The 15,859-nt window shown below is 41.7% G+C and overlaps 1 protein-coding gene across 1 annotated transcript in view; it reads right to left on the bottom strand.

Annotated features, from left to right (window-relative positions):
- The window catches only part of MED13 (mediator complex subunit 13), a 54,077-nt gene extending 38,420 nt beyond the window's left edge, over window positions 1-15,657 (bottom strand). Inside the window, exons 1-3 of the mRNA XM_010150554.1 lie at window positions 15,592-15,657; window positions 13,458-13,692; window positions 3,579-3,747 (exon numbers count right to left, since the gene is read on the bottom strand). Of these exons, the coding sequence (XP_010148856.1) occupies window positions 3,579-3,747; window positions 13,458-13,692; window positions 15,592-15,657 (470 nt within the window). The remainder of the gene's footprint in view (window positions 1-3,578; window positions 3,748-13,457; window positions 13,693-15,591) is intronic.
- Between the last annotated feature and the right edge of the window lie 202 nt (window positions 15,658-15,859).

The raw sequence follows: 15,859 nt of genomic DNA, 5'->3' as shown, positions 1-15,859 counted from the left end.
TACTTTTTCCACAGCAAAAATTTTAAGAGATACTAAACAATGATATGAGGTTAGTTTAACAGTTTAACGAGTTAGTTTGTTTTAGGAGCCACACCGTTCAATTAAACAGTGACCATTTAAAACTAGTTAATTCTTGCGTTCTTAGTCATCTCTTCACATGCCGCAGTGGCATCAGTTTATGAACATGAAGGACTGTCCTTTTAAAATTAAAATGTATGCAACACCATGATGAAATGGACTTTTTTTAAATATAGCCTTACAGAAGGAGGAAAAACAACAGAGCAACAGACGGGAAGCCATGGCTGCCTGAGGATCTGCCATCCCAGGCAAACACCTATTAGGAATCACAGCCTGCTGCACTACCACATACATACAAAAAGCACCACACAACTATTATTGGGACACCAGGTAACAGAAAGGCTGACATTCTGGAACCACATGCTTTCAAACAGGACTCAAAAATCCAGATGGGTTCAACTTCAAATGAAAGACAGAGCTCTATTTGCACATCCATCAGAGAGAAAGAAAGTGGGAAAGTGGGACCAAAATCCTGCACATCGCTCAGCCACGGCTCCAGAAAGCACATGTGAAGCTGTTACCTCCAGCACCAAGAGCACTGACTGCTCAGTTTCTCATCAAAAGTCTTTGGGACTAAAGGCTGCCAGCAAGAACAACCAACCTTACCGACGTCTGTTGTTAGAACACCGAGAAAACAAGTCTACAGAGCGGCTAGCCAAGCCCCAAGGTACAGGGTAGTATAAACGATGATCTGAAGCACACTGGTACCAGACTTTGCCTCCCCCGTATACTAAGTGCTTAAAACTCACCTCCCTGTGTAATTGAATCTCAGGGTTTCTGAGTATTAATGCAAAGAGCAGTCCCAAAGAAAGCAGAGCATACATAACACTATGGGATGGACGTAGGCACTAAAGGTAACAGCAACAAGGTCTGAAAGGAAGCAAGAGAGCACTCCTATGGGATACCAGAGAGTGGGGCAACGCCTTCCTATTTCTGGGTACGCGCAGTCCCTCCCTCTATGTCTCTATGCAGTTTGCTAAGAAGGAAAGAATGAATAAAAATATACCCCCACAGGAAACTTTTTTCTTCCTTGAGATACACATTTAAATCAACAGTAGCAATACAGAGAAGGAACTAAAGCCTTCCTGAACAGAAAGGCTTTATTCCCTGAGACAGATGCAACACTTGCCATGTTCATCTGTGGCCACTTCTACATAGGAGCAGCACTACTTTTTGAGGCGGGAGATCTATTTCTCACAGAGGAAGAAACATGAAGTCTTCCTAAGATGACTGTTCTTCCTAACCAAGCTAGTATGACATGCTTTTGAGATTATAAATATTACTATTCCTATTGCTTGCAAGATGGTGAAAGTGTCTGAAAGAGGGCAAACATAACCATTATGATGCTTTTGAAGCTGAGCATACCCACAGTCATGAACAGAAGAATGGCTTTGGGCACAGGCTGCTGGGTGTTTGTTTTGGTTTTTAATTAAGTCAGCCACATCTACCAAAAAACTAAACAAAAAACTCAGTATAGGTCTTGTGATTAAATGGATCCTAAGGAAGAAGAAATACGCAGAAGTTGTCTAGAACTAGCAGAAACCAAGCCTTAACACCAGTTGTTTGGTAAGAAACACATTAGCACCCCAGGTGCAACAGTCAGAGCATTTTCTAGGCAGCCTGCAAGTCCTTTTATGTTGAGTTTGCTGCAGTGTCATGCTTAATGTCTGATGAGAGAAACGTCCCTTTTGACTAGAAGAGTATTCCAATGTATACGAGACCAAGATCCACTCAAACCATTCCACTTGGCCTTTCCTCCCCCAGCACAGACACTTTCTAGCTACAGGGGTGGTATCACACAGCACCCATTTTAATCTACTGGGAGCAGCAGAGGCCTGAACCGATGCCTCTGAACAGCCTAACTTTCCAGGGAGTATAGATTATCCAAATTCTAGATATTCCTAGAAGGGATGAGATGTAAATGCCTCAAGTGTGCACATCTGTTAACCATTCCCCTCACTTCATTTCATAAAAGCCAAGACTCAAGAGTACCACGTGCTACTGAGCTGTCTGGTAGGAAACATCGAGATTTCTCTATAATGAAATTGTCTTACACAGATCTGTCTAATCTTTCTACATATTTTTCCAGGAGTTCTGGACTACTTATGATGAAGTTGTTGTGTGGGTAAGCACACAATGCCTCCAGTTATTTTCATCAAGCATGCTGACCTTTTGATCTTCTTAAAAAAAACCAAAAAAGAATCAGTCCCCAAATTAAGCAAATACTACTATTTTATTTTAAAAGCTGTCATCAGCTTTACCAGCTGCTGCAGAGAGCTTTACAGAATTACTGTAAGAGATGCCATGCCATAACTAATGCTAGTTTCAAATGGCAATTTAGAAAACCAGTTTCTCACGTGAGAAAAGCCCAGGCTATGCCAAGACAATATTGGCCTAAATAGTTACAAGTAAACTCTTTACTATCGATTCATAGGAACAACACAGAAGAAATGGATGGACAAGGACACCCCAGAGAGGAAACATTTGCCCTGACCAGGGTGGAGAATGAGATGCCTAGAAGGACAAGTTCATACATAAATTAAAAGCAGCAGTTTCACAACTACTAATAGAAACACACGCAAACATGTGCTTCTGCTTCTTTTGCTCCAGAACAGCTCTTACTTTATTTTAAGTTTAAATTTATTGCAGAAGATGCCAGCAATTGCTTTTTGGGTGTGAAGTTAGCCAAGCCACTGATCTCGATTTCCTGCAAGCAAGATTTAACACATACATATACACACACATGTAAAAAAAAAAAAAGCACGCCATCGTCTAAGCTTTAAATTACTTTGGATTTTAAAAGCTGATTTGGGAACAGCGATTAAACTTGTTCCAGCTAACCTAGTTTTTATTCATTTCATTATTTATTGCTAGGCAACATAGACCGTGTCAAACCATGTTAGAACCATAAGAAGTAGTCCTTCCAATTTATATCAAAAATTCTCCTCTCGCCCGCCTCCCCCTCAGCGTGGGGGCCACACATACTCTTTTAATACCCGCATTCCCAGACAACCTTCCTTCTGACCAGGAGCTGACCTATCAAATGCTCTTCTCGACATCTCCCGTAAAATGCAATTTATCCAAACCTCATGCAGTGCCTGTAAATAGCTCCCTAGATCCCACTTGCTCAAAGAAGGAGTCTTAGTATTTACAGTAAGAATTAGTCCCAGTCACTACATCGGCAGGTCCACAGAGCAGGTCTCTTCGCAGTTATCTTTTTCTTCCTTTCTAGAACACTCTAGGTTCTTTCCCAGCATCCCTAGCATCCATGGCCTGTATGTGAGTACCAGTACAGAAGAGACTGTCTACTGCTTTTAGTGTTGCTTCCTTTTGTCACAAAGATGTTTTGAAGAACTCCAAAAAGGCAGAAAACCAAGAGAGATCAGAAATCCAGGTTCCCAAACAAACTATACACAGTGTTCTTAATTCCATGTTTCTTCTAGCACAAAGCTTAAATAAACCCTACATTTTCTTTAATAAAGCAAAATAAGACATCCTACCTTTTGTTGATAGGTTTTTCATCCTTCTCATAAGGCTTCACAAACCATTTCCCAATGCGTACAAAATTCCGATTCATTAAACACCTCTCCAACAGGTTGTGAACGGCTTTGAAGAGCAGAGTGCGACATTCGTAAGAAAGTCCATTCTCCCAAACACCATCTTCCTCTTCTATAAAGCAAAGAGAAAAATAAACTAGCATTGAATTCCATCCCATTATTTCATGCACATATCACAATATCCTTTTCTCTCTTACAAGCCTTTAAGACATTCGCAGCATAACATGCAACCCAAAAAAGCTTGTAACATTCAGATAATAACTCTACTCACTTTCTAACAGTGGAACTGCTAAAAGTAAACAGCTATAAAAATATCTCATCTCACACCAAAAAAAAAAGCTTCAGCAGCTATTTGTACACAAAAGGGAACAACTAGCACCAGTACACTAGATATTTCAGCCTGCAAGGTCACTGTATACTGATCTGTCTGCAAGGTAGCTCCTGTTTTGGGTAACGTGAATTACTTATCCTGAAGAGTTACCTGACAATTATGCTTAAAAATAAATTGCCCAAAGGCAAGCTTTTACTATATCCTAGTGTGTTTAGCTATCACTGACTGAGGAAGGCTGGGAGTGAACGTAGCACTGACCCTCAATGTTCAACAACTTGCTAAGGAGGGGGAAAAAAAAGAAAAGGAAAAAGTAACAAAACACCACACAATCAAAAAACACCCAGATTCAGAAAACTGGTAAGAACAACCTGATTCTCCCCAGAAGACTCTCACAACTGCAATTTTTTCTTTTTAATTCAAAATAAAAAAGAAAGCTATTTACACAGGCTAGTCCTGCTTTCTGGTCTATACATGGAAGAGAAGAGAGAAACAGCAAGCAGAAAGACAAAGCCCAGTTCATACTGACAGGATTCTGAAGTGCAACACTGAGATCTGATGTGCCCCACAAATCAAACACAGCCATGGAATCCAACTTACACAAGCCAAGTTGGTTTGCCAAATGGAAAAGTAAGATTCATTAGAAGCTGTAATCTTTTCAACCACTCTGGCTCATAATCAGTGTTTGAACACGGTTTACGGGCTCTAGAAGTATATGCACTGGTCCAAAGAAATACAGTGGCATTACAATTACATTACACAAGGAAAATGAGGGACATTTGAAAGTTCCTGGAGTATCCCTCAGCATGTGTGTGAAAACATTCATTCCCAGCAACACACCTCCATGGAGGATAACGCAAGAAAACTCAAGATCTTGTCCTTAAATTACCGGCAATCAGGTCTTATCTCTATGTCTACAATTCCCTGTGTATCATGTTTTACATATATCCCTAAGGATCCACTGCTGGTCTCCTTGGACTAACCTAGCACAGTTATTCCTACAATGTCATCGCTTTTACACTCCAGGTAGCAGCAGAGACTAGAAGACTGTCTGACACAGATAAGGAGACATTTTTACTTCAGTTTTTGGATAGTCATGGAATAATTTAGGTTAAGAGACCTGTGGAGGTCATCTGCTCCAACCCCCACTCGGAGTTCAGAGTCAGAATAGGTTGCTCATCTCTCACATTCACAGCCCCTCATGCCTTCGCTGCACACCTCCAAGAAGTGAGGCTTGGGTTTAGATTTAGTTTTGTACAACAGGTCTTACAATAGCAATCTGTCTGTGCACCTCTCCTTCTCAGAGGACTTTGGTTCAAATAACTTTCCACTGGTTAGCTCGATGGTCAGAAAACCTCAGTCATACAGCCAAGTCCTTGCATTTTAAATCTCCCTTTGAAATAAGCCCCTTCAACTTTATCTGGAAGCCACTTACAAGCTTAAAAGGTTACAATAGTATTAACTAAAGTCTCAATATCCTTAAATTAGAGAGCATGTAGAAAACTAGACATTTAAGAGTTTTATTTTGAAAAGAAAACTTAAGAGATTATTACAATAAACAATCTTTAAGGCAAACATGACAAAGAAAGGAATTTCAAGATACTACTGCAACCAGGACATGGTGGCCACATTTGTATATTGCTAGACTCCACACAATTAAAATACATTTCCACTCAACATCAGTACTGCGAGTTAAATAGAATTACTCCCAGTATCCTTTTCTGAGGGAGAGAAGAGTAAACAGACCTGCTCCATAATTTATAAAAGAGCTGCACACCACATCAGATGAATCATGACATGAAATAATTTTCTGGTAAAGGCAAGGAAAAGCAAGGAACTGCATTTCCCAAATAAGACACTTCACCATGAGTTTCCCACCCCAGCACAGTTTTGAAGTTCAGCGAGAACTTGCTTTAGAAAAACCCCATAAAGCTGCCAGATAATACAGTAACTCACTACAGACACCTTACAAGAAGCTTGCAAGAAAAAGCAACAAAGGTCCAAAGTCAAAGGGCATAAAATGTTTGTGCCAAGGGGACACATTTTTCCCCAGCTGGGAGATTTGTAGACATACCCAAATGAGCAGTCCCATCCCGCAGCCAGCTCTGCGTTCAGCACACACTGCTCCACCGGCAGCAAACAAACAGCTCAATAGAGCAAACATTAACTACAAAGCTTAATGATATTGGACTTTAACTGCACAATAAACTCCACACCATTTCAAAGGTTAAATAGCTGCTTTCTCTATGGCACTCATCATTTCGAAAAAATCATTCTCAGAACATCTCCTGCATCAATTACCTATTATAAGAGGAAATAGAAAGAGCTATTTCCAGCCTTTGGGCCTAATTTTGTTTTGACGTATTTGCGTCTCAACGAGACGAACGCTGAGGAAGTCGCAGAGGTAGGAAGCGTAATTCAAAGCTTGTCTTTTGACGGTCAGGTATGGACACAAAGCAGAGGTTTCAACTTTCTGAAGACAAGAGTGCTGGGTATTTCATTTCGCGTTAACAGTTGTGCTGACAACCCTGTTATGAACCGAAGTTCCCAAGCAAGAACTTGCCACAGGACTGTAATTCTCCGGCACTCTCCTGGCTGTCCTGGTTTAGTGCTGAAAGAGTGCTCTTTGACGATCCCATTACATGGGGAAAGCGTAAGGCATTAGATGGGAATGACAATTAGCACTCCAGCATTAAAAAAGAGAGCATGCTGTAAGCGTGCCTGCTGATCAGGAAGGACGTCTGCTACCCAAAAGACGACCAACCACCTGTTGTAACCGCGGTGCACCCCACTATAGAAAGGGAAGGTTAAGTAAGATGTCAGTTACAGATATCCTCATTTCAGAACATTATTCAAATTCATGCAAAAAAAAAAAAACCCAGCAGTAAGTGTTCTGTGTCTTGCTGAAGTCTAGTCATTCCCCCCCCTCCCTTTTTTGAGAGTGGCCAATGGGAGGAGAGCGGTGTGATGCCTGCTCACACCTCCCAGCTACTTTTCATCTTCATTCAAGCTGTTCTCAACACAAGGAAAACCCTCCTACTTAATAGGAATTGTACAAAGTGAAACATTTTTTAAAGAGGGAGGGCAAGAGGCGCTTTTGTCTTCTAATCCTTCTTAAACACGGTAACTTGCAATGTTCAATCTGATAACGATAACAAACCAAAATAAGTTGCTGACTCATTTTGAGAAGGTGTTAAGCCACAATTTCACTTTAGACGAGTGTTATCCACAAGAGTGCTCTGGCAACCTGAAGGTTACAAACATTTGGGTTTTGATTAGTCCTCTTAGCTGTCCAAACCACTCAACTCCTCTGTGACATCATTTTATGTCTATATATTGGTTTAATGGATTGACATATCATCCCACAGTAGCTAATTTTGCTCCCTCCCTCTTTACACCACATGTTTGTTAAGCACAGAGTTCCCCCTAAATAAAGCTAAAAATTCTCAGGAAATGAAGAATTACTGGAAACAATGTCCAAGAAAAAGCAATTTTCACACTGCACATAAATAACAAACTTTCCTCAGGCAACACGTCCTTGATACTACCACCACCCAATTGTAGGAGGCTGTTTGCTTTCAGTACTTTGATATTCTGCTTTACATTCTTCACACAGTTCACCTGAAAGAGTAAAGTTCACTTTTACTGATTTTTAAATTATTGTTATAAACTATTAAATGGTGGCTAAAACATACAAATACAGACTTGTGCTTAATGTTACGGGGGTTTTTTTACAAGAATACCAATTTTGAATTTCTTGAGTTACACTGGAACAAGTAAGTATTAAAAAATTACATTTTCAAGCACACTTTAAAGATCGTGGACTTTCCCCCTTCTTCCTTCTAACATTCAGCTGGCTACAACAGCAAAACACCAGTAACCATCAGTTCTTGAAAAGGCTGAACATGTTTACCATACCAGCAAAGTTCTTGAAAAGGCTGAACATGTTTTTGCTGGTATGGTAAACATCTTCCTAATGATCAGTGGGCCTCCAAAATAAACTACGCAGAGAAACAAATCACAGTCAAGCATCCACTTTGGAGTAAGATTCCTCCCCTCCTCCCAGTTATTTCAATTACACAGAGGGGAAAAAAAAAATAATCCTTTCTTTAGTACCACGACTGAGAGGCATCTTTTAAAAGTATTACTTACCTTGATAGGCTTCCCTTCTGCCAGCATCTGCCAGCATGCCAGTTACAGACACAAACTGATACAAAACTGATTTGTACAACCAAATTCTCTAGATAAGCTTCAGATTACAAAGGAAGTGTAATAAGCGAAGTAGTGTGAAACTGCTGCTGTATGCAGTATTGCAATAACGGGACAGAAACACTTCAAGTAACATTTTCTATTTTAAAAAATTATTTTTAAATTCAAATATGTTAAATAGAATTCCTCAAAGCAAGAATTATGCAGTTAACCCATTGAAAAATAATTCTGAGGGCCTACCTCTCATGAAATAAGTGAGAAACAATAGGTTTTGGGGGAAAAAAGGGGACTGGATACAATTCAAAAGTACCAATTTCAGAATCCAAGTAAGACAATTGAAGTTTGTTTCTAGTAGAGTTTGTTACCTACATTCACTCAAGAGTCATGATATAAGAGCCTAGATACCCAATCTCGTTGGGAAATTTCAAGCAAGCCAAAACATGACCTACTGTCCAAAACACCTTGCTCAAAATATTCATCCCAGCGCACTTGTGTAGCACTAACCCTTTACCAGCATCACATATTTACATTTCGTGCCTTCTCTACCCAGCAGAATATTTTTCTACATATTAAAAATTTAAAAGTATGACCTTTTTCTAAGCGTGTAGCTGTGCTTGCTTATAAGGGTAACAAGGAAACAGCTCCCCTTCGCTATTTGTTGGGTGTAAGTTTGGCTGGTTAGTCTTCATGGCCAGAAGAAAAGCTAAAAAAACTAACAACTTTGTAGCTGAATGCTCCAATATCCTACTGAACACTGCTCTTGAGTTATTCCATATGCAGATATATTTTATTTATATTGCTAAATCTTACCCTTAGTGCCCACAGAGTCATTGCTCTTATTTATACAGATATATTATGCACAGGACATTGTAGGGACAACCAACATAAATGAGGATTTTTGCATCATGTTACTGTGACAAAGTATTTATCACCTTATTCCACAGATACTTCACATGCATGCTGGCCAGGAGAAAAGAAAAAGTGGAAAAAGGCAAACATCACCTTCGAGCTGGTGCTCACACCAAGTCTCAGCAGTTCCACAAAGACTGCTTCAGTAACGTTTGCGTAATGCTTGTCAGCAGTTTTGCTGAAGCGGACACGTCTCTAACATGGAGACTGAAGAAATGCTCAAGCATCAGTGCCCTACACAGCAAGGAAGGTTCGTGTTGCCTTCCTATGACGTACACAGCAGCACACGTATCCGTCACAGACAAGGTGCTTCAGCTACCATGCTGGCGAGAGGTGCAAAATGGTTAAAAAAGCTTTTTTTTTTTTTAATAGGATTTAAAATAGTCTGAAGAAGCAAATGGTATTAAAAAAAAGAATGCAAGCAACTAGCTGAACAATTCTCAAAGCTCACTGTGCCAACTGCTTGCAACCAGCAGGCTTTTCTGCAGAACCCTCGGTATAACTGGCTCATACTCTGGTTTCCATTGTATGAGAAGTAATGAGACACCGAATGCCGACATCAGCACAAACCAACCAATTCACAGACTTGTTTGGAGACAAGGATTTGATCTATATTGTACGTATACTGAGAACTACACAGCACACAGACAGCTCTGCTGTTTTTACCATATGTATCAGGAGACAAGCATGAGCATACAGACCTTTCTCCTTTTTCTTTCAAGCTCTCCTACAAGCCCAGCAAGGAGCCAAGACTACCATTATTTTTCTACGCTTATCCCTCGCAGAAGCATGAGGAACACTGTTCAGCAAACAAAAACTGATTAACTTACATATGACAGGTGCAAGGAAAGCTCTTTAATTTTTAAAGTAAATTAACAAGATTTAATAGACACCAGAACAAAAATGATGCATCTTATAGCTCACCATTTAAAAGATGCGATTTGAAGGTCAAATCCATATAGAAGTGTTCCCCTACCCAAGCATTAATCAAATTGTAACCATTTCCTTGGGACTTCGTCCTGTACATAATTTATACCCAACTGTTCTCAGGTTTGAGACCATCTACTGCCGATTTTAAAACAAATCCAAGCGTATAAGCAACCACTTTAAAACAAAAAAGAGCCTATCTGATAAAATAACTGCTGATCAGGCCAGTGAGAGACCACTGCCTTCTGAAATTTGAAGATATGTCCTACTTTAAGGTTTGAGTTGCAGAAATTACTATAATCAAGCCTCACTGTCACAACAAAAATATAACCTTTGAGGTTGTCAGAGGATAAAATAACACTTCACTAACTTCTGTCTGCCTCTAGCTATGCTGGGGTAGAAACAGACAGGGTTTCTTGGTATTACATACAGTAAGTAGCTTCCCAAGGATGGGCAAAAAAATATGATTGAGTGAAGTCAATATTACTGATCAATCAGCATCTCTGAACAAGTCTCCTTTTGACATGCCCTCAGGCAACAACAAACCCTGACCGTCAACAAGACGGTTATCCAAGACTTGATACAAGAATTCAGATACAGCCAGTAGCAGGCATTCAGATGCATCTCCAGGGCAGACTGAACTTACAGAATGTACAGGCTGAAGAGAGAGATGCTGGGTTTTTTTAATCTGATATGCATAGATGTACACCCACAAAACTCTACGTTCCCTCCTGAGTGATCTTGGGAAGGCGCTCTGCAAGGGACAAAAGGATTCCTGAAGGCTGCCATGTTTCCAATCCCCAAGGGCTGATAACCGAGATGCGTTCCAGACACTGAATGTCCATTGTTCATTCAAACTACAAATCACCAATAAAAAAAAGCCAACCACTGTTAAAATACTGACCTCTCCTTAACAGGCATAGTTTCACACCAAAGGAATCCAAAATCAAAAGTTACTAACATTGCCCTGGCATACTTCTAGCTACGGCTCATTCAAGGCCCTCTTCCCCAAAAGAAGTCTGTCCGTAGGCAATAAAGGACAGGCGAGCAGCAGCAGACTGCTCCTAGCCACTCTCTTCCTCCCTTGCCCCTTTCTTCAGGGCAATCCTGCACCCACCGAGTCGAAAAGTTCTAAATGAGGCAGCACCTTACCAGCCAGCAGCAAACAATTTCTGATCAATCTTGCAGGTAGCAAGCCTCTGCCAGGAAGTAATTTATCTTTCCCACTGAAAATGTAACAAGCGATCACGGGGAGAACAGGACAATGAATTACTGGGAGAAATTGTCAACCAATGAAAAAAATCCATTAGGTCTATGACAAAGGTCAGATAACATTGTTTGGGTTCAGCCATAATTCTTCCTTATATGAGGCTCACATTAAGATTTTGTGTAACGGGAAAAAGTGCAGGTGCAGGCACTCCTCAGCCATCTCCTCCACAATCAAGCTGATTAATATCTTTATCAGCTTCTGGTCATAAGAGCCAACCAGACTAACGCACTCCAGGAGATTATAATGTCTCCTTTTAATTAAAAGGAGACAAAAACATAACTGCAAAAACGAAGGTACCAGATACATCTACACACAGACACAGGTAACAGTCTCACGAGTGATAAACACCTACGCAGAAAAACACCAAACAGCAAGAGGTGTGGAACACCTCTACTGAAGTGCAGACATCCACAGGTGACCTGAACAAAGAAAACACCCAAAACAATTGCAAAGGCATGGTTGGGCGACTATAATCCTTTACCATCTCCCCCTTATACCCTCAGAGAGGCTAAGAGTTCATAAGTACCTAGGACGACACGTGCTTATCCACCTGCGCAAAAGCGTAATTCCGTAAAAGCATAAATAGGCGCTGATCTGAAAGTTCAGCTACAAAACACCACTCTTGCAAGAGGTGTATACCAGTGTATTCACCCTATACCAAATCATCAGTAAACAGATTCAGGGCACAATGCAAAGTTGCTCAAACAAGCAATTTTGAGGGCCAGGCAGTGCCAAAATGCAGTCTCCAAATGGCTTAACGTTTATTTGATCTTCCACCCAAAACACCCATCTCCATTTAATCCCGCCAGCCAGCAGCTTCCAAAATTTACAGAGATACTTTCCACACAAGTATTGGTCTTTGTTCAGGGCAGGCCCAGACCAAAACCAGCAGTTAGTGTAAGTTACATCCCAGCCACACAGAGGATGTTCCCTGCAGGTCAGGACTGAGGTTATTCATAGGGCAAAAGAAGGAAGCCTTAGATGCAATAAAACATCAAGCAGCCTACAGAGTAAGTGCCATTTAAGATGCAAAGCTTCTAGTTCCAAGACCGATGGGAGTATGAGCAACATCCCAATCTTTGAAGTCAGTTATTCAAAGAAATAAACATTTTAGTGCGTCAATTGTTTCTTCAGATCATATTATTTTTGTATGAAAATTCCACACGATTAAATTGTTTCAAGTCAACTTCCTCCGTGGCACTTCAAACCCGTATTTGTTCCTGCTATCCACACACACAGGCAGCATTAACAATCTCTGCTTAGAGGTCACCAAACCTTGGTCTCATTTTACACTTCAGTAAACTGAATACTGTACATTATTTGAAAGGAAATTGGAGTGGTGTGACTTGGGTTTTTTTCAAGAATTCGTGTAGTCTCACCACTAGGCTTACACACTTTAAAAGCCTAAACTTCCTCACCTTACTTATCAGCAACTGGAAAGCCACCTACTTTGGGAATTGGGACCAACAAATAACCATTTTCAGAACAAGGCGTCAAATTTGAAGTACAACATTATGGAGAAATATAAATACTGTCAGCCTTTTGGAAGCCTGATTTTGAAAGCACGTACAGATTCAGAGCAGTGGGAAAGGGGGAGAGAGAAATCATAAAAATACCATGTTTAGAGATTCTTGTATTAAATCAGCAAGCTACTTTGAGGTGCCACCTTCTGAGGGCTTCTCACCAATGATTTCACTTCCAAACCAAAAAAAAAAAAACCACCAAAAACCCACCACCTTTCAAAAGTTGCCGAAATCTCCACAGCTCTTCTTACATAATAAACAGGGTTTACTATTTGAATTTGAAAATTCTAATTGCCCAACAAAATGGATCTTATCAAAACATGTTTAAGCCATCACTTCTGAATCACAGGCACAGCTTCAGGCACAGCTTTCTTGTGAAGAAGCTGCCAAAATTCATAGGCTTGTGTTTTTCAAAAGAAACAAGTGGTGAGCAAAAACATGTTTCTTGAATATCGAGCAGTCCAAGACCACCTAAACACCAGCCGTTTGATAATAATGTTGCTTTTCTGAGAGCTCCTTCCACTATGCCATGAACACAAAGGTGTAAATTTTAATAAATTATCTACAGACAAGAGTTCCTCTAGTACAGGTGTTCTCAGGGCAACCCATGAGTAACAGCATCCTTTCCCTGATGGAAGGGATTCATTTCCTCCTACCTGAGAGATCATGATGAATAAGGTCAGCAAAGTTGGGGTCATCACCCCACCAAAATATCCACAGCTCCCTGCGTCCAGGTCTCTGGTCTCGGCGCCAAACACTAAGGACATCCGCCTTCAGACAGCGACTGAAACTGCTCAAAATAGGGTCCTCTTCCGTGACCGGAAAGAGAATCGGGGCAGACGTTGGACCCTGCCATACATATCGCTTCCATTTAATCCCAGTTAGATCAGCCTAAGGGAAAGAAAAGTGCAATGGTCAGGAACTGAGGTAGGTGCATCCAACAGAAACATCCTGCTGTAACAAGACGATGGCACTGGAGGAAGCAGGTGGAAGAAGGGAAGGAAGGATTAATCCAACAGTGTTTAACAGAAACCACACGTGCAAGTTTTGTGTACCTTAGAAGACAAAGTGGAAATCACCAGGCACCCTGTTTTAAAATCTCCTTTAATAACTGCAGTAAAGCCAAGAGCTGTTCATTTTTACTGCAGCTTTAAGGTTACAGACAGAAAAGTCGATTTAAAATTTAAAAAAAAAGTGACAAACGAGTTAATAACATACTATTTGCAGACTGCAACTGTCCCAGCTACTAAACACTTGCCTTAGCAAAGAATGCCTTTCTTTTTGCTTACTTACACACAGGCTACCTTTTCAGTCCAAGGATACCCTAAGGCAATAGGTACTACGGTGAATCTCACTCAAGCGTACCTTCTTCCCGGCACATACTACTTGGAAAAATTCACAAGCTGCTCCCCTGTAAAATATTCTCAGTACCTCGCACAGGAAGCCTCTCAAGTACACTTATTTTACCCAGAGCTATCACACTTTTCATTTCTCACACCACAACTTCAGAGTTTAAACCCCGGCTTTATCATTAAATCACGCGTCAGACTTGCGCCCGCATCATCAGCCACCGAATCCCCTGCTAGGCAAAAAAGTATTTGATTTTTACAAGGCAAGCGAGTTACCACATAGATAAGTAAACAGACAGTTCCTGGACTATCAACAGTGAAAACACCACACCAAGTTTTAGCACCAACTATTGTCATGCGGGGACAGTCACCTTAAGGCCCGTAGGGGAGGCACCGTCCCCAGGTTCCCTTTGGGAAGGCAGAGGGTAGCTGGCATTTGCTAGGAAGTCACTGGGGTTTTTCATTCCCACTATGACAACACACAAAAGATTACTGCAACATTGGAGCCTGACATGGCAGCCTTCCCACCTTCAGGAGGAGAAGAGGTTGGGACGAAAGGTAGCCTGCACAGTTGACACTTTAGAAACACCTGAAGCTTTAAAAATACACTATTAATATGGAGCTGCAGGCCTGGTGCAGGCTGCAGGCACGTGCAGGCTGCCCAGATCCCCCTCCATCCAAAAATATTAGTGTGTATATAGCACAGGTGTTTACCTACAACAATCCCTCGAATAATAAATGTCAGGCAGTCAGCTAAGATGAGCTAATTTGCATTAAAAAGCAAATGAACCAGCTCAGCACAGCCACCAAAAATTGCATCACAGTCCAGTTGCATCAAATTTACTTTGGGAGCTACCAAAATCAACAATTTGAACGATTTCATACTGAGGTTCAAAAAAAACCAAAAAAAGGCTACAAAATGGTGCACAAAACCCCTAAGATCGCACCACCACCAGCAGACCTCAAAGAAGCAGCAAAAGAGAGCAAGGCAGGAGGGAGGGCCCGGCTGGAATTCGCCTGGGATGTCAGCAGCGGGGAGAGAATAAAGGAAGTTCCCCGAGACGTGGGGCTGGAAGGAAGAGGGAGCAGCAGCTCTCCCCACCTCCTGCGAGAAATAGCAGGTTGGGAAGCAGGGATGGGGAGAAAGGAGGAAAAGTTGCAGGCGAGGCAAGCGAAGGAAAAGGCGAGTTGCGGGGTGGATACTACCCAGGAAGAAAGCGGAGGGAGGGGCAAGGCTAGACAGACAGCGATGGAGGGGAACCAGAGGGGCATGGGAGAGTTGGCTGGCTCCAGGCAGGGCCTACTCTGAGGACTCATCCAACAGAAGCTATGCTAAAAATGGCTGCTTTGCTTCCACTACCCCTTCCTCCCCTCCCCCAAACCTCCCCTCCCTTGCACTCCGGGTCCGCCGTGCGCGCGCGTGCCGGTGGCCGACACTCACCAGGCAGAAGAGGTTGGAATGGCAATCCTCCAGGCTGGCCCCGTTCGGCACGAAGCAGGAACTCATCCTCACAGCCACAACCCACACGCCATTATCCCACAGCCTCCGACAAGAAAGAAACAGAGAGAGAGACAGACACCGGGAGGGAAAGGGGGGAGGGGGCACGATGCACACGCACAAATAATAATACAATTAAATAAGGGATTTACACACAGACACACACGCACGAGAAATGGTGGCAGGGTAAATAGCCCAGGAGGAGAGGGGT

Source organism: Eurypyga helias, unplaced genomic scaffold, assembly GCF_000690775.1.
Source record: "Eurypyga helias isolate BGI_N326 unplaced genomic scaffold, ASM69077v1 scaffold12294, whole genome shotgun sequence".
NCBI lineage: Eukaryota > Metazoa > Chordata > Aves > Eurypygiformes > Eurypygidae > Eurypyga > Eurypyga helias.
The sequence above is the reverse complement of the archived record's forward strand: the minus strand, read 5'-3'. Positions and strand labels throughout refer to the sequence as shown.